Source organism: Pinus tabuliformis, chromosome 1_2, assembly GCF_031772625.1.
Source record: "Pinus tabuliformis cultivar Carrire ecotype Pingquan chromosome 1_2, CPIR1, whole genome shotgun sequence".
Lineage (NCBI taxonomy): Eukaryota > Viridiplantae > Streptophyta > Pinopsida > Pinales > Pinaceae > Pinus > Pinus tabuliformis.
Genome location: NC_142298.1, coordinates 1,198,675,767 through 1,198,695,192, shown reverse-complemented (window position 1 = coordinate 1,198,695,192; position 19,426 = coordinate 1,198,675,767). Strand labels below are relative to the sequence as shown.

General features: G+C 38.6%; 2 protein-coding genes across 2 annotated transcripts; one reads left to right on the top strand and one right to left on the bottom strand.

Annotated features, from left to right (window-relative positions):
- Positions 1-2,728: 2,728 nt before the first annotated feature.
- On the bottom strand, positions 2,729-3,610 carry LOC149210550 (uncharacterized). Its single transcript, XM_089398995.1, has one exon. The coding sequence runs from the start codon at positions 3,608-3,610 to the stop codon at positions 2,729-2,731; it is 882 nt and encodes a 293-aa protein (XP_089255121.1).
- A 1,176-nt stretch (positions 3,611-4,786) lies between these two features.
- On the top strand, positions 4,787-6,726 carry LOC149210549 (FCS-Like Zinc finger 10-like). The gene is made up of 2 exons (XM_089394445.1): positions 4,787-6,241; positions 6,353-6,726. The coding sequence occupies exons 1-2, from the start codon at positions 5,676-5,678 to the stop codon at positions 6,441-6,443; spliced, it is 657 nt and encodes a 218-aa protein (XP_089250571.1). The 5' UTR covers positions 4,787-5,675; the 3' UTR covers positions 6,444-6,726.
- The last annotated feature ends 12,700 nt before the right edge of the window (positions 6,727-19,426 follow it).

Here is a 19,426-nt window from a genome sequence, read left to right as displayed (position 1 = left end):
GAAATTAAATCGCTCCACAACGATCTTTTGTTTGTTCCTGATGAAATGGGGAGGCCTAAATACCTGAAGCTATCCCAATTTACCTGTCCTTTAAATCCTAAAATCGTGGTAATGTCTGTTAGTTCCCTCTGCTCTATATTCCAGCTATAAACCTCTGTTTTATTTTCGTTTATTAGCGCCCCAGAGACTCTGCAGTATTTTTTAAGAGTGGCGTTTATGGATCTGGCAATTCTTGTAGTGGCTCCTGCTAATAGAATTGTGTCATCAGCAAATAGCGCGTGATTGTGTCCTTCTGCTCCGTGGAATGCCTTAAGGCCCGGAATGCTGCCGCTTGTTTTTTCTTCTGCTAATTTTCGGCTTAACGACTCTGCCATGAGGATATACAGTGACGGGGATAGGGGGCATCCCTGTCGGATGCCCCTCTGCGCTTGAATGAAGTTCGTTGGACGCCCGTTGACTAGCGGTGCGATCCACGGCTTTTCTATGCATGCCTTGATCAGATTTATGAAGTGCTGGGAGAAGCCAAATGCCGTCAGAACTTTGCATAAGAAGGTTCGATCCACTCTGTCGAATGCGGAGGCCATGTCTAACTTGACTAGCATGCCCTTTTCCTTGCGCTGTTTGCTGGAGTGAACAATCTCTTGAACCTGTATTACATTATCCGTAATGTTTCTGCCTTCCACAAATCCGCCTTGAGAAGGTGAGATTAGTTTATTTAGCAGTGGCTTGATCCTGTTAGCGATCAGCTTTGCCAAGATTTTATATGATGCGTTACACAACGAGATCGGGCGGAACCTGGCAAATGTCTCCGGATTTGTCTCTTTGGGGATTAGTGTGAGGTATGTAGAATTTGTTCCTCCGCCTACCTTAGCCTTTTCCATAAATCTGCTAATCATTTTGAATAGATCCAGTTTAATGATTTGCCAGCACGCCTTATAGAAATGGATTGAAAATCCATCGGGCCCTGGTGCCTTGTCTGCCTCCATGGCCCAGACAACTTTAGTGATTTCTTCCTCCGTGGCTGGCCTACACAGTTCTGCGTTTTCTTCAAAGCTAATCAGATTTGGAATATTGGTCATAAAGTCCACGATTTCTTCATCATTACTGAGGTTTTCTTTCCTGTATAGGTTCCTGAAATAGTTCTCTGCAGCTGCCTTGATCTGGTGATAGCTATTGCATACCCTGCCCTCTGGAGTTTTAATCTCTGCTATATGATTCTTGATCACTCTCGCTCTATATTGTCGGTGAAAGTATGAAGTGTTTCTGTCCCCGGCCTTCAACCACAAGCTCCTGGATTTTAAGCGCCAGTGTTCCTCTTCCTTTCTGAAGGTATGATGCGCAGAACATTGGGCTTTTGTCTCTTTTTCCAATAGATCTGTTGTTATATCAATATTTTCCATCTCTGTTTGCAGGTTTTGGAGTGCCTGAACTGACTCCTTTCTTTGCTCGGTAGGGGTATGAATTGGCTTTTTTATCCAGTTCTTCAGCGCTAATTTGGTGGCCTTTAACTTCTGCTCCCAGACGTAGCTTGGAGATCCCGATACTGGTTTACCCCAGGCTGCCTTTACAGTCTCTTCGAAGCCTTCCTTCTCAATCCATAAGGGGCTGAATCTGAAAGGAATGGGTCCTAAGTCTTTTTCATCTTCTAGAAGGAGTTGAATGGGTTTGTGATCCGAGGTTAACTTGGCTAAAATTTTTGTAGTTATAATTTTTTTCTTCATCATTATGGATCCTTGGACCATGAATCTGTCTAGCCGCGCTGATATGTGATCAGATCCCAGTCTATTGTTGGACCAGGTGAAAATACCTCTGATGGGGTTAAAGTCCAGGAGGTCCCAGCGCTGGAAGAGTTCCTCCACTTGATCGAGCATGGGATCTCTGTTATTTGCCCCTCCTCTTTTTTCTTTAGCTTTCATAATAATGTTAAGATCCCCTGCTATGATAATATTGCTAGGGGAAGTCTGATCTAGATAGGCTGATAGAGAGCTCCAGCATTCTCTCTTTTCCTGATAAGTGACAGGGACATAAAGATTAAAGAGATTGATATTTAACTTACTTGCTTTGTGCATTAATTCCGTTTGTATCCAATGCTGCGTTTCCTTGTGATTATCCAGCTGGAAAAGGTCGTCATTCCAGAGTGTTGCCAGTCCTCCTGATGTGCCCCTTGAGCTGACCGCTTTGCCTGCTTTTTTATTCCACTTAGAGCTACTAATCTCTAGAAGTGCTTGCCCTTCTATTTTAGTCTCTTGGAGCAAGAGTATGTCTGAGGGTTCTGCTTTCATAAGATCCTTGACTGCCTCTATTTTGGAGGGGTTCCCCAGACCTCTGCAATTCCAAGAGACGATATTCATTATTTACTTGATGGGGGTCCTCCCTTGGAGGCCTTTGGTCTGGTGTTCCTCCCAATAGTCATTTCGATGGTGGCTTGACTTCCTTGCGTTTTGAGTCTCTCTGCCTCCTCCTCCCTTTTTTCTTTGCGGGATTTTCTTCCTGCTTTTTTCGATTGGCGCTCGTAAACTTCGTCCTCTGAGGAGCTAGAACTTTCAATTGGTTTTTTCTTTTTTATTATTTCTGCATATGTAGGGTTCAATGGGCTGCCCATATTGATCTCCCTCTGTATTACTTCTTCTACCTCCTTGTTAGGAATAGATGTGTCCTCTTGTTCTTCATTCTCTTGACTTAGGATGGTTTGATTGGCCTGATCCTTTTCTGCATCTTTAGGGTTTACTTATGTTTCTTGATTGGCTTTACTGGAGCTGGGGACTTCTTCCGTTGGGCCTTTACCGTTTCCTTTTTTTTTGGAGGGTGCATTCTTCTGAACAAGGGTCCATTGTTCCCTGTTCTGTTTTTCTGCTTGCTCCTCTGCTCTCTTCTTGCAGTTCTTTGCAAAGTGGCCATGGCTGTGACAATGTCTGCATTTAAAGGGCAACTGTTCGTAATCCAGTTCCTGAACGTACGACCACCCAGCTACTGTAAGCTTGATAGCCTCCGGTAACCCTTCCTCTAAGTCCACTTCTACGCAGATCCGTGCACACGAGTATTGGTCTTTCCTCGCTGCCTGATCTATATATTTTCCCAGGGCGTTGCCTATGATTTGAAAAGATTTTTGATTCCAGCAATGCAATGGCAAATGGGGCAATCTGACCCAGACCGGAACTGCTGAAGGGATGTCCTGAGTGGGGTCAAAATCTGGTGCCCATTTATTCAAATATAGACCCTGAGGCCCCATAAAATACGGTCCATTCCTAAATATCAATCCTTTGTCATCAGGGTTTTCAAAGACAAACACGAAGAAACCCTTACCTACGAAATAGCTCTTAACTCCTTCTTTGATGAGGGGCTTCCAGTTCCTTTGTGTCCAGTCCTCTACCGATTTAGGAGATGGCCAGAGGCCTGTGAACTGGCCTATTAGGCCTCTTTCCGTGAGATTCATTGCGGCTTTGCAAGTTTCTTGTTCAGGTAGAGCCACTGAAGGGATCGAATCCAGTTTTTTCACGAATTTCTTCTGCATTCCTGAGGGCGGCCGCTTTGATCCAGCTGCAATCATTGAACGAAAGGCCAACACCTCCGGCGGCTCTCGGGGCGGATCCGGATCCCCACTGCCCTCCATTGGAACGGCAGGGGAACGCTAAGGGCGAGAGCGCGAGGGTTTGGGCAGGCTGTTGCAGGCTGGAGCAGCAGGCGCGCGCTGCGTTTTTTTTGTTGAGACTTATTTTCATAAGTAGTCTTGTTCACATAGATATGTATTTTTTATATAATATTAAATTATTTAAAAATATTATTTTAGATAATTTTCTTCCCTTTTAAAATAATTTAAAAAAAAACGAGTAAAAGAAAAAATCAAGTCCATGAAGCATGCCCTTAAATTGGTTTGGGTTGGCTAAGAGCTTGTCTTTCTCGAATATAAAGAAACCCGTTAATGGTCGAGGCAAAGCTATCTGACAGCAGTGAAAGCCTGCCCATTTAGATTTTCCTTGAATAAAAATGATGAGTCATCCTACATTCTCATATAACAACCAATAATAATTGTCCCACTACTTATTTGACAACTAATTATTTTAAATTTTCTTATTATTTAAAAAATCATTAATCATATATACACATAAATACATATAAAATCTCAAAATTATAATAAAAACATTTACATAATGTTTTTTTAAAAGATTATATGCCAATAACATATTAAGATATTGAGATTATACCAGTAAAAGCATAACCAAATGGTTTTTTTTACCAGAAAAGAATTTTGTCTTTACAGATTAAAGCAAATAACAAGTACAACGTAATATGGAAGGAATATATTATTTTAATTTAAAATAGAGAAAAAATTGACCTTCAAGATTAAAGCAAAGAACATAGGACAACACAATATTGAGGGAATATATTATGGTCAGTGTTGTCTCTTATGACAATGTAATATTGAATGAATATAATAGTGTTAGTGTTGTTTTTTGTGTCATTGGATTGAAAAAATAAATAAAAATTATTTTAACGTTTATCACCTATTGTTATTTGCGTTAGATCAGTGTCAAGTGGACTTTGAGCAAGTTCAAGGAAGGCAGTCGCTAATCAGGCTCCACGAGCGGGGAGACTGGGCATTAAATAAGAAATAGGAATTCGCGTGTTATTGGGCTATCCAGCTTGCATCTCCCCGGACATTTAATGTCCTATAACATACTGGGTTAGCCACTGCCATTTAAGGAATGGCAGAGATCAATGGCAGAGATCAATATGATGCCAGTATTGTTCATTCCCGGTTTACTACATTTGGGTCCCCCAGATTCATCTGGTAATGTGGGGATTGTTCAGACCCGGTTTACTGCAGTTACGTACCCCAGATTCTTTCAGGTGATGTGGTGGGTGTTGTTTCATGCCTGATTCACTGCATTTGGGTACCCACAGATTCTTGCCGTACGTGAGTGGGTATATGTACCCTGGCACAAAGTGGCAGGCAATTCATTGTTCTAAGGTTCCAAGAAGGGTTCCTGCTTGTGTAGCGTTGATTGAAGAAGGGGTTTATACAATTGATGGAAGCAGGGGGTTTTGATACACGGGGAGGTTGTTTTAGTGTTTAAGGGGATTGTTTTGTTTTAGGGAGAAAATATTGGTGTCTGTGAGTAGTTTTGGGGCACAATTGAAGGATGTTTTGTATACTTGGTGTCCCGGTACTGGAGTAGAATGATATTGGGGAAGGTTTTCTGTCATTTTTCTGATTGTCAGTGTTGATCAGACACAAGCCTGAGAAACTATGGAATGATTTAAGGCCTTGCCAACCAGAAGTTTGGAAAATACCAGTTTGAATTGAGGGAGTAGTCAGGAGCTTTGAGGATTTTTTATCCTGGTTTTGCAGCAAATTTTGTCTTTATAAAACACTCATTTCAGGTTTATCTTAGGATCAGTATATGCTCACTACGTCCAGGGAGGTTTAGACCAGGTTCGTAGTGTGAGGTTTTCTTTATTGCAGTATATCCGTCACCAGTTCCAAGGACTACTACACTTTTTGTGGAAGAGTGTACCAGAAGTTGTAAGGGATTGTGCATGTGAATGGTGTACAAGGAATTTTTGGGTTTGAACGTCATTTTATTTTTCAATTGAAGAAAGTGTGCTAAGCAAGTTCAAGAACAAGGATTGAGGGGTGACTCCTCAGTAGCATCAAGGAAAAGAGGAGAGAAAAGATGATGCTTCATCTGATGCCTGATTACCCATCCGATTCATCACCCACCAGAGTCTGGCCCGAAGACAAGCACAGGTTCTGCAATGCTCCTGGGATCTCAATAGGTTTTAATCCAAAGGGGTCCTCAGATTCAGAGGGGGCCAAAAGCCCAATTTCTCCATTGGATTTGAAGACATTTTCTGGAGTTGGGATCACTTATTGGCCTGAAAACAGCTTTGATTGCCAGTTGAGTTCTCCCAAGCAGCAAAGCGAGACAATACCGATTTGTTCTCCCCATGGATTTACAGAATCCACCCATCAAACAGGAATGGAGCATTCAGAGAGCTATACTTGTGTTATATCCCGTGATTCAAATTCAAGCACAAACAACATGCATACTCATTGCGGTATAGAGTGTGAAATTGTGCAATACCCTGTTCAAAAGCAAGATGAACATGAAATATGGGATGTGGCATCGCCAGCTCGGAGCTATTCAAATGTTCCAGCGTTTCCCGTTGCCCATTTTCTCAGGGCTTGCTATCTTTGCAAACGGCAATTAAACCATGGAAAGGACATCTACATGTACAGGTCTGTTATAATGATCACACGATTGCTTTAAACCTCTGAGAATCGATTGAATTGATTAAAATTTCCCATTCTTAAGAGTTAGTCTCATTCTCTGTTTGCTGATTATTGCAGGGGTGACATGGCATTCTGCAGCGAGGAATGCCGCTACCAACAGATTTTGATGGATGATGAAATGCCTTTAACGACAGATTTTGATGGTTGAATGAATGGAGGCATTTGCTGCTTCTCCATCTTCATCGAGTGCTGCTTCATAAGATCAGAAGCATGAGAATTGTCCATCATCAGAGCGGCAAAAAGAGGCGTTTCAATATATGTAGTTTTTGCATCAGAGTAGCTGTAGAGAAATACACTGCTACAGATGATATAAAAATGTATCTCTGTTTTATTCAGAGGAAAAGGGATTGAATGGTGTAGGCTTTTCTGAGGCATATTAATACGGAGAGAGTTTTTGATCCAATTTTCAAGTGTCAAATGCAATAATAAGCTAATAGAATTTTTATTTCCAATCCTTCAGATTACTCCCTTGGTAGGAGAACCATTTTAAACAGATCCTTAGTTTTATCTCCAAGAATCTGTTTAAAATCGATACTTCATCTGAATTTAATGAAGTTCTTAGCGTTAATGAAGTTCTTTTCCCTTCGAGTGAATGCTATTTCTATGGATCTTTATCCTGTCATTGTTGCTTCACACAGTAACTATTATCACTGCAAATGCTTAGTATATTTCACTGAAACTTCATCCAGATTGGCTGCAAAGGACTTCTACGTGGTTTTCAACTTTTATATACAAATTCTGTCAATCTGCAATCAGAGTTATGCATTACACTGAAATTGTATGTCAGATAAGAAGCTGCTTTCTTTCCGCTGTCAATAACAAATTCTTGCTAACATTGATAAAGATGATGTCAAAGCAATTTTGATATATTGGGACAAATTCTTGCTAACATTGATAAAGATGATGTCAAAGCAATTTTGATATATTGGGAATCATATTCATTTTTCACATTGTATCCATCTGCCGACTGTACAGGGAGTACAATCTGGAGCTTTGTGCTTTGCTTGGTTAAGGTGTGCTGTTCCCTTTGTATGTCAGTGAAGAGCAGAATCTACGGGATTGGTGGTTGTCATCAATATTGTGTATTATTTTTTTTTGGGTTAAGTGCACTAGTTTACCCGATGACATTATTAGCGATGATATTCAGGGATATGGAGAAACATTTCCTATGAAATTTTCATGACCTATAAATAATCTTAAAAGAACAGACCTCTTTATATATCTATCAATTATTTTGTCGAGCCTTGCATCATATAACGTGGATGCTCTCTCAAATAACTGATATGTCAAACTTTCAATCATTACAAATAAACTGTTTTTGACCGTTACCCTTTATAATGGGCTTTGAACACTGAAATATAGGTTAGTTTAACTATTGGTCCGTCATAGTAAGGTTGGAAGAATAGGTGCCCTTGTTCGAATTTGCATCCCAGTTTCAGTATTAGTGTTCAGTGGATGTCTTTGTCCTACGATGAAATATAAATTTCTGATATATGTGGCTTGTGAACTGTTGCATATATTTTAGGTATTCTGGGAGTTTGCTAATTTTCTATCAAAATTTCTTCATTCAAAAAACCATTAAACCTTGTTTTTTATTTTTTCTAGAACATATTTTTCTATTAATTTTGTTTAAAATTGGTGGAGATTATTTGAAATAAAAAAATTTGATAAGATAATTTACACAATCCAATTTAAATACTCTAGAAAATTTTCAAAACTTTAAATCTATTTATAAATTTAAAAACACATTCTAAATAATAAAAATTCATAATCTTAATTCAAAAAAAAAAATTATCATCAACTTTCCATAAAAATAATAAACATAATAATGAAATTGCCCACACTACTAAAACTAAACTCAATTTACTCTTTGCCCACACTACTAAAACTAAACTAAATTTACTACCATATAAGTTTCACCCTTTAGGGGCTCGCTGAACCATAGTTGCCTCCCCTATTTTCGTGCCTCCCCAAGTTCTCCTTTTCGGGGAGGCTTCTCCTTGACAGGTGCGGCCATGGACGTTGGTGTGTAGGCCTTGTTGCGGTGCGGGGTTTTGTTGCGTTTGGGATTTCGTCAATCGTTGCTCCACGCTACTGTGCGGGGTTTCGTCTGCGCAGGGTATTTTCTGCCGACTGTGCGGGGTTTCGTCTGCGCAGGGTATTTTCTGCCGATAGTTCCTTGTTTGTCGTGGTCTCTAGTTTTCGCACTGCGTCTGTGGTCGCAGTTTTTTCTTGCAGATTGCCATGGATTGCTGTGGCCTTTCCAGCTCTGTTAGAAGTTGCATAGTCTTGGGTTTTTGCTTTGTATTTTTATGCCCCTTGGGGTTTTTGTTCCGTGGGACTGGTGCCATTTCGGGGTTTTGTCTCGTTTGCTAATGTTTTGGCTGCCCTTTCGTGGGGTTTCGTGGCCTTTTTGTAGGATTTGTTGATATTTCCATTCGCGGTTTTCATTGGCGGGTTTGCAAGTCTATATCTTTGTTTTCAAAATTCTCTAGCCTAAGGTTTTTAGTCTCAGTTTGAATCATTGGTTAACCTGCATCCTATATCTTTGTTTTTACAGGCTTAGAGCTTTCTGCTATTAAAGTATTAAAGTTTTAATTTCAATGTTACTTTAAAGTTTTAATTTGAATGTAATATGTACCTATGTTGTATAAAAAATTTCACCTTTTCCCAAATTATGAATAAGCTAATTCCAATCTCTAAACTTTGGTGTTTAATTTGGTGTTTAGAATCTATTTACAGTAATCCCACCCATTATTCTGCAATCATACCATGATTACGACTGGAATACCACTTTGACATACGCGTAAAGCGAGAATGGTGTGATCAAGGACCACTCAAATTCTTTTTAATTTTTCATCAAAGCTGCTTTACAAAGAATCGTATCATTATATTTTCTACCCAAACTCTTGTAACAGCATTATAGAAAGTTTTTAAACACAGTTTCTTTGTTAACATGTAGTATAAGAAAACATTAAATTGGACATTTGGTGTCTATGAGGTTAAGAATTATAATTCAAATATAAGAAATGTGCTGTATAAAGTTATATTATTAAATATTTTTTAATAAAAATAAAATGAAACAATAATAACAGCGAAAATAAAAGAAATTAAGAAGTATAATAATAGTAAAAAAATAAAGGTTTAAAACTATTTTATAAAATTATATTATTAAATATTTTAAATGGAAATAAAGAAAATGGAATAAAATAATGATAATAATTTTAAAAATAATAATATAATTTTTTTAGTTAAAAGTTAAATATAAATCAAAAATCTCAAAAAAAATTTAACATAGACATCACTCTTCTATACAATTGATGTATACGGAAGGGTTAAATTGAAATACCAAAGTAGGGGAGGGGTCATTCTCGGTTCTAATGAAAAAGTAGTTTCCTAATTTGTGTGGGGTCTTGGAAGAACAACAAATAACCAAGTGGAGTACTTAGTCCTTTGGAAAGGATTGGAACTTGCCAATGAGCAAAAAATCTCCAGGATCACTGTTTTTGGTGACTCTATGTTAGCCAATTGCTAGTTCACCAAAGCGAAAAAGGCTAATTTCTCTAACTCCTCGCCTTTAAACCAAAGAATCCAGGCTTTAATATCTCAATATGAGCAGGTAGGATTTTACCATATTTACAGACATTTAAATATGGTGGTAGACGAGCTTGCTAAAGAAGGAGCAACTATGAACCAAGGTATCATCAAGTTAAACCATAGGTTGGGTCTTTCTCCAATCCCATAAATGATAGGATTAATATACTAGAACATGATTGAAGGAGAGAGGCCCCTTTTCTTCTCTCTCCATCCTTAGGATTTAGTGGGCTTCTCAAGGGGTACTCATTTCTATCCCTCAGTGGACCACTAGGCCCATCTAAATTACATGTTCCAGTCGATTCTCCCTCTTTTCCAACCTGAACCCTGCATGGACGTTTTCGGTGGCACACTATGACGTATAGGTGGCATCATCCTTTGGTCTCACTCCCTTCAAGAGGTCTTGTCTATTTATTATGTCCTAGCTATGAGTTATTTTAGAATGTCGTGGTTGCGACGCTCTTTGCACTGAGATTGGTTATGGATTTAATTCTTATGATGCCCTGCGATGGGTTCTCGACATCGTCTCTCTGTCCTGGCAAATTTTTTTGTAAAGATGTTAATTCATTCAAAATTCAGACTGGCTCATGCTAGGGCCCTATGCTCATTTATTTATCGAACTCCAAAGCCTTCCTACCTCCACACTCACCCCCTAGTTCTAAAGTTAATTGGGTGAATTATTTTGTTTCAATTAGTTGGGATTCGACCCATTTACCCATACAGTTCTCACCTTTATTTATTTATGTTGGGGGTGTGAATTCCTTTTAATTAGGATTTTATGATTCAAACCCTCTACTCAGGATGGCCAAGAACTCTAATCTTCAGGGAACCCTTAATGCTTCAAAAATGATTGATAAGCTCATGGATTCAACTCAAGATTTGGTTACTTCAATTACTAATCTTGAATATATGATTGAGAAACAGAGGTGCTCTTTCCAGCTCTTCGTGGAAGCTAAGTTATTATCTCATCACACCGATGTGGAGGACTCTTTGGACAAGCTAAGCGAGGAAGATCATCAATTAGTGTCTATGTGGTAGTGTTGGAAGTCTCGGCTTGTGGTAGTGTTGGAAGTCTCGCCTTCTCATGCTGAGAAAATGACATCCAATGGTGCCAATTATGGTGTTCGTATGAAAAGGAGGAGATCTTGTCATGCTAGGGGTTCAAAAGCGAATATCAGTGGTTTGTGGTGAATGTTATACTTCGTTTCTTAAAGTATTTTTGGCTTGTTTTATCTAGACTATGTCTTTCCTAGCTTTTCAATGTTAGACTGTAAATTTTTCTTTCTACTTGGGTCCTTCAAAAAGTTAATCAACCTAGGAAGCAGTAAATAGTTTGTTTACTCTGTTGAAAATTTCCATTTTATATCATAAAATCTATATAAAAATTCTACGCCCATATCTAATTTTTATTAATACAATAATCCTTACTTGTTTCATTAAAAAAAAATCTAACAAAATCCTCCATACAATTGTGAAAAATTTGTGAAAAAAATAAATTGAAATAACAAAATCATTTGTCACACAAAACAATAAACATTAAATATATACAATAAAGTTTTTAAAACATACTTCTTTTATGTTCTAAATTAAATATTATATATTTTAAAATTAACATTACATTGTTTTCTTGGATCTCCAAAATATTCGTTAATTTAAATTTTATTTAATAAACATATTAACTTGATTTAATTTCAAATCAATACATAAATATCTTGACTAACAAAGAAACAATTATCTCTACTATAGGTAAATGCTAAGCTCAAAAACAAATCATATAAAAGAGTTCGTTTTCTTTTTCATTATATATCTTGATTAACCAGAAACAATTATCTCTACTATTGGTAAAGGCTAAGCTCCAAAAACAAATCATATAAAAGAGTTCGATTTCTTTTTCATTATATAACTTAATTAACAAAAAACAATTATCTCTACTATTGGTAAATGTTAAGCTCCAAACACATTTCATATAAAAGACTTCGATTTCTTTTTCATTATATCAGAAATTCATTAAAAATAACCCTTGTTATTAAAAATTTGAAAACAAAAAACACTTAAAATGAATTTGTTTTTAATATTTAACGTTTTCATATATTTTGTATTTTATTTTTTAATAATAAATTAATATGTTACCTTTTATTTCATCAACTTTTTTAAATCATTAAAAAATATTACAATTATTTCATTTAAAATTATTATTATTATTTCATGATTTCTGTATTCAAGCTTCTGTGATCCACAATGAATTAAGAAAAGTTTTTTGGTAGAAATCACATAAAAAAAAATTTGGCTGACATGTTGTTCATCATCGGGACCAGATGTTTTGTAACCAAATTTTTTAATCATATTAATTGGAAATTTAAATTTGATTATTATAATTATATTTTGTAATGGAAATTAGTTTGTACATTTGTATTTTACTGGAAATTAAAATTATTAAATCATTTGTTTGTTTGATTATTTGTATTGAAGCATTAAGTAATATGGTTTTGGTCATCAAATTTTCATGCAATTTATTCTCAACCTTCTTCATTTGGATGTTAGCATTATTGGGTGAAAACCAATCTTGAATTTTAAATTTTGATGTTGTTTAGCACTTAATTTGATGTCACCTATTACTAATTAGTGACATCCAAACCAATGGCACACTTAGTAGATAGTTCAATGCAACTAACTCAATCGAACTCTGAGAAGAGGAAGAGATCAACACTTTGGGCTACATACAACCCCTACAACATGCACAACCTACATACATCATTAGACTTCTTGCAATCAAGTTGTATGGACTTGTACCTTTTGAATGATTTCCCACACTTCTTCATCATTCTTCCATTCATCCCTTGCTTTGATTATCCAACCTAGTTGGATAATAGAAATTGCACAAAATAATGCTTCCACATTCTTCTTGAGAGTGCATTTGCAACAACATTTTTCTTCCCCTTTTTGTAGATGATTTCAAAGTCATAACCCAACATTTTTGTCACCCATTTTTGCTGCTCTTCTAAATATAATCTTTGTTCTAAAAAGTATTTAAGACTATCATGATCCGTTTGTAACTTGAAGTGTCCTCCCATTAGGTAAGGTCGCCATTTCTTAAGTGCATGTATTGTCAACATTTCCTTCTCATAAATAACTTTCTGTAAATACTTTCCTTTTATTGGATGACTTTCGAAAGAAGTGAGTCTTTCTTCTTGCACTAAAACAACGCCATTTCCATTTCCTGAGGCATCACATTCCACAATAAAAGTTTTTGTGGAGTCTAGCATAGCTAAGACCGGTGCTTGGCACATTGCCTCTTTAATATGTTCAAAGGCCTTTGTTTCTTTTGGAGTCCAAGAAAATGCATCTTTCTTTAGTAATATTTTTAGAGGTGCTGCTATTCTCCCATAATTCTTAACAAACTTGCGATAATACCCTATCAACCCGAGAAATCCTCACAGATGCTTTATGGATGTGGGGATTTTCCAATCCTTAATGGATTTAACTTTGCTAGGGTCTACCTTAACACCTTCATGAGATACAATATGACCTAGATATTCCAACTCTTTTACTCCAAAGAAACATTTGGAGGTTTTTGCATATAATTGTTTCTCCTCCAATAGTTTGAGAACTCTATCAACATGTTGAACATGATCCTTCCAATACTTGTTGTAGATTAGTATATCATCAAAAAATACTAACAAAAATTTTCTAAGGGTGGGTTTGAAAATGGAATTCATCAAACCTTGAAATCTAGAAGGTGCATTGGTAAGGCCAAAAGCCATGACCAAAAATTCATAATGACCCTCATGAGTTCTAAATGTTGTTTTTGGAATGTCTTCAGACTTCATTCTGATTTGATGATATCCTGAACAAAGATCCAACTTGGTGAAGTAAATTGCTCAATGTAATTCATCCAATAATTCATCAATGACAGGAATGGGAACTTTATCTTTAATAGTGAGATTGTTGAGCTCCCTATAATCCGGACACATGTGCCATGATCCATCCTTCTTGTGCACCAATACTGCTGGAGAAGAGAAAGAACTTTGACTAGGCTAAATTATGCCAGCCTCTAGCATTTCTGCAACCATATGTTCCATTTTACTCTTTTGGGCATATGGATATCTATAAGGCATGATGTTTGGAGGAACGCTTCCTGGAATCAAATGAATAAAATGATCATGATCATGAATAGGTCGGAGGCCTTTGGGAGTCTCAAATACCTTGGAATGATTGTCCAAATTTTTTTAGAGATCTAAAGAAATAGATGATTTCGATGTGGGAACCTCTACTGAACATAATTGTTGTATTGCGCTCCATTTTTATTTCTTTAGAATATTTTCCATGCTTCTAGAGCTAATTATATTTCCCGGTTTCCCTGTGATACCCCTTAGTTCAACTTCCTTTCCTTCACAAAATAATTTCAAGAAACGTTCTTGAAAATTAAAAGCTATCGTACCCAAAGATTGTAGCCATTGGACTTCTAGTACAACATCAACACCACCCATTGGAATAGAAAGCATTGAATTGTTCAATACATAATCTACCATGGATAGCTTGATATTATGGCACTTTCAAGAGAAATTTATGGTTCCTCCATTTGCAACCATTACTTGACACTCTCGTGTTGAATATAGGAAGAAATTCAATTCCTTAGCTATCGTACATTGAATAAAATTATGGGTACTACCCGAATCTATCAACATTATTACCTTTTTCTTCTTGATATGTCCTTCTATATTGAGAGTTTGAGGAGTGGTAATTCTTGCCAATGCATTACAAGATATGGTCAGATTCATTTTTTCTTTCTCTAGGGTTGGTTCTTGGTGTATATCCTCTTCTTTTGACGTTTCTTGTTCCTTTTGTTCCTCCTCTTCAAAATCTATGTAAAATGATTTCTTCTCAACACACTTATGAGCTTTAGTGTATTTGTTATAATAAATGTAGCAAAACCCTTTTTCTCTTTGTTGACAGTGTTGGACCCACCAACATGTTAGGGGATCTCCCCAGTAAGAAGTCCTAACTAGACCTCAGACCGTTTCGTGTAGGAGTCCCAGCAGTGGGTTGTACCATATCGCCTTGACCGTGGTTTCACGTAGAGGCAAGCAATATGTCCTTGTTTGTAGTAAGGGTGTGACAAGCGCATCAAGAGAAGGAAGGTGTATGAAGGGTTCTAACACATGGAAAGTGGAATAAGTGCACCCCTTGGAAACTTGTGGAAACATGTGGCTTCGAAGGGAACGCGTGAGCAAAGATACATCACAAGATGGAAGTGAGGTGAACCAACGATCCAAAGTGATGGTTAAACCAATAACACGTCTCAATAAGATTCATACATACATATATAGAAAAGTCCATACCTACATGCATAAGCAAGCAGATACATATATCATTAGAGTAACCAAGATAACTGAAATACAATAACAACATATGCATGAAACGTGATGGCTCTGTTATATGAAGAAGTGAAAGTTCCAATCATACATACAACCATGTCCAACTACTGGTCCTGATAACAGAACATTACAGTCAGTGTCGCCTACTCCTCCAAAGAGATGTATTAGTTCTGCAATGTGGAGAAGTCAAGGCTCCTTACAATACACTCCATGCTTTCTCTAATATACTCATATAGGAAGCTTGGCTCCCAAAATCTTGTACAATGAGTTATGAGGTTCTATAAATAGAAAAGGGTGGGGTGACCCTTGAAATTCCCCTTTGTGACTCTTCACCTACCCTCATGAATCTTCAACTACTACATGACTATTACATTCGACTATCGACACTTTGTCTTTCACTTTTGCAAGATGTTACATTACAATCTACATTATACCCATGTGAGATAAAATAGGATTGAGAAATCCATACAACACATCACTAAGACTCAGACAATAATGGGAAGACCAACTCTTCGACATCCTCGCGATGATCGACAGTGGAAAATTGATGCCAAGCTTGGTAGTCCGTGATGGTGTCTGTGTACTCTGTGGTGACATATTTTTGGAAACGCACCCTTACCTTCGTTGCATCCGGGTACACTGATTTGGCTCCTCTGTCCAACTCGTCTGACAAAATGTGCATCATAGTCTTGAGTGCAGCCAGACCAGAAACATACTGATGCATGGTGTATGCGATGATCTCCAAGTCTATGATGGTGGCTATGCGCATCAACTCATCAAAGTACATGTCGAACTCTAGTCGGACTTGATTCTTTTTCTTCGCCTCGGTGAGTGTCCCAGTGGACGGGATCGCATGCTTGCACATAACAACATCCATGCTTCTGAACACTTGTGCATGTGAAGCCCACAAACTGGTGATGAGCTGCAGGATTTCCTCATAGTTTCGGATCTGACTCCAAATGCGTGCCTTCAACTCTACTGCCTTGGGCTTCCTCAACTTGTGCAAGTGCAATGGGGCTCCTTTGTATCTCATTTTCCATGTTTTCATGTGGTCGAAAACAGTGTGAAAATCTGACAAGATATGTGCTCTCCTAGAATAGTGCTGCTGCCAACCGTTGAGATAGACAACTGACTTATGCACGATGACAATTCTGGAATACAACATCTGCATGACTGTCTTGAGAGACGATACTTCACTCAATATTTCTCTCTTCAATTCTACTCAGGTGGATGTTGTAACCTGTTCTCCTCCCTGCTTGGCCGCTTGTAACTCCTTAGCCGTTCGCTCGTTCTTTGCTATCAAGAATCGAACACTCAAGCTAGTGGCTTCGGCATATGCTCTATTAGCATCGGCCAATATTGTTGGATTCTTGTGCACATTGAATGCGATAATTCATTCTCTAGAATGTGCAGGAGATACATGGACATACGGGGTAGTCACTCTGCGCAACTGCACAACTCTGTGTTGCGCCTCGTCAAACGATATGTTGTGCATCTCTGCTTCCATATTGTCTTCAAGGATCTCAGTGTCTCCTTGATCTCTTAAGACTTGCTCCGCTTCCGGATCTGGTGAAGTCGGTGGGTTGGTCTTTTGGTTACGAGGCATGAGGTCAATATCCTATTTTGACTCTGGATGAACCATCTCCATGTCCATTTTCTCTAGCATCTGTTCAATCTCTTGAGCGAATTCATTCTCCTGCGACTGCTCACCCTATCTTCTTTGTGCTAGCTGCTCGGACGAGTCTACAACCTGTATGGGCGCAGTTTCATCAATTTGTGCATGTTGCATCTCCTTCTACATCTATCCCTACTACGCTTCCCTCTCTCTTCTATGTAGTTCTTGTTCCTCTGAGAGTTATAGCTTCAACTCTTGCAACTCCTTTTTGTTTCCTCCATCCTATGTTTCTCTCTTTTCCTTTGCGTGTTCCTCCTGTCATGTTGTCACCTCTTACCCTCAATCTCAAAAGCTACTTCAACAGAAGTGGATCTGCTTTGAGCTTGCAGCTTTTCTCTACCTTGGTGCAATCAACAACCTTTATCTTACCTTTGTCACGCACAGGTACGTTACCCTCTGTTACTACTGATGATGGTGCTCTCTGAGATGTTGCTTCTCCCTACTTTGCCAACCATTCCACAACTATGCTGACTGGTTCATTGAGCCTGGAGAAATGATAGCAGTATCTCCATGGGTCTTCCTCAGGCCAATGACACACCTCGTGGATCCAAGGAAACCACACTCTAGAAAAGTGTTCCTTCACCAAGCAATGCAAGTCATACGGATTGAAACTTTTGGTGTCAAAGGTGAATCTCTTGAAATCATATGTTTCGGCCTCAGCATGCTTGAGATTTCGTATTTTGTACAACTCGGGCCGCAAAGGAAGAGTGGGCCAAGGTGCCTTTTTCTTCCTAGGCAATCTAGCTAACAACCCTGTCGAGATGTGATATGACACCTCTTACATGACTTGCTTGTCCATGGAAAACTTCGGTAAAACATGTGGAGGCTTCTCTGTGTTGTACATCCATATGAAGGTGCAAAGGGGTGAGGCATACCAATCTACTATGTCGATCAATGTCTCCATCATTGGCTGCGACATGCAAGGTGGATCCTACTCAAATATCATTTTGTACACTGGGGTGACAAAGTGGTCTGACATCTATGTGAAAACTCCGCAGAGGTTGCATTCGGAAAACAACCTATAGTAAGTGTGCATAGAGGTTTCTGAACGTGTCTATACCCATCTCAAGCCAGGGAACGGTTGACGGGCACAAATTGCATCAAGAATGTATGCAGAGATGTAAATATCTTCTTGCTGACCTTTGGGCAGTCGTCAGGATTTTGTTACATGTTCCTTCAACCTGAGAGCCAGCATGTTGGACCAGTTGCACGGTCTGCCCTCGTTGGCTAGTTGGTCCAATGCGATCACCCAACTCTACAGGAAGGTCTCTATGCTCTCTTGGTCGTATAAGCAACATGCAAAGATGACCAAGTACTTATATGATTTTTGCAGTATCTTCATCTTGTAAAATTGGTTGGGTGTCGTCCTGAACTTGGCTAGCTCTTTCACCCAACTCTTCAAGATGTCTCTGGAGTTTGCATTTGAGTCTGCTGAAGGGTGTCTCCATCGTGATCACCGGCTGTGGCAAGTGGTATATTTGCTGAAAGTCCTCCACCCTGAAGGTAGCAAGCTATGTCCCGCTGATAATTCTTAACACCATCATCTCATGATCAGTGTTCGAGACGATCTAGTGGACCATGTCCGCGCATGGAAATGCAGGATACCTGCATAAAATCCAGTACAAGCTAGACTTTTGGATGTTCACATAGACCCTATGGTCTTCCATATTTTACTCAAATGTGCATGAGAATGTGTCATTGATTTCCTGCGATTTCAACTAGATGTATTTGTCTACGAAAAACTTAGTGTCTTTGTAAATCGGCAAGCTCATAAACACTTTCTCAACTGCATCTCTAGTTGCACTTCCGACGGTGTCCTTTGACCATGCTCTCTTGGAGGCCATTGAACCTGAATTGCTGAGAAATTGATGAATGCCTGCGATACCTAGAGAAATAATGACATTCATGGAAAGAAATATGTTAGTTGAAAACCAAAACAAATTTGAGGACTTACATGCAACATACCTAGGTGACTGACAGTAAATATTGTGCAATTTTCACTCGGAGGCTGGGAGACTGACTGCCAAAACTGCGCAAGGCACAGTCTAGACTATTAGGAGGTTGGATTTCTACTGAAACTACACAATGCGTAGTCCATCTTGGCCTACTGAGGACTGAGATTCTGCAATGCGCAATTTCAATCAACAAGGCATGCAAGCCCAGGGATTGCATTGCGTAATTTTCTGGGCCAACAGGGCACTGCCTCCCAGAATTGCACAAACCATGTCTGGAGGTCAGTGTTGGCCAGTTTTGTGCATTTTCTGGGAGGAAGGAAGTTCCTTCATTCTCAAAAATGTGAAATGTTGTCCGGGCAAGGCAAGGCCCTGGCCAAGGCAGCCTAGACCCGCCAACAGGTAACTGGAAACATGAGAAGGTTCAAATGCATCGCGAGACTAAGTGTAAGAAAGAGTGAATGATCATGCATGAAAACAGTGAATGAAAGATTCATAATATGGGAAAGCATGCATGTTTGTGAAGCGAGTCGCC

Bases quoted from the DNA above. Each gene is read 5' to 3' on its own strand.
- LOC149210549 (XM_089394445.1), top strand. From the start codon at position 5,676: ATGATGCTTCATCTGATGCCTGATTACCCATCCGATTCATCACCCACC. The intron at 6,242-6,352 runs GTCTGTTATAAT...TGATTATTGCAG, and splicing joins AAGGACATCTACATGTACAG to GGGTGACATGGCATTCTGCA.
- LOC149210550 (XM_089398995.1), bottom strand. From the start codon at position 3,610: ATGGAGGGCAGTGGGGATCCGGATCCGCCCCGAGAGCCGCCGGAGGTG.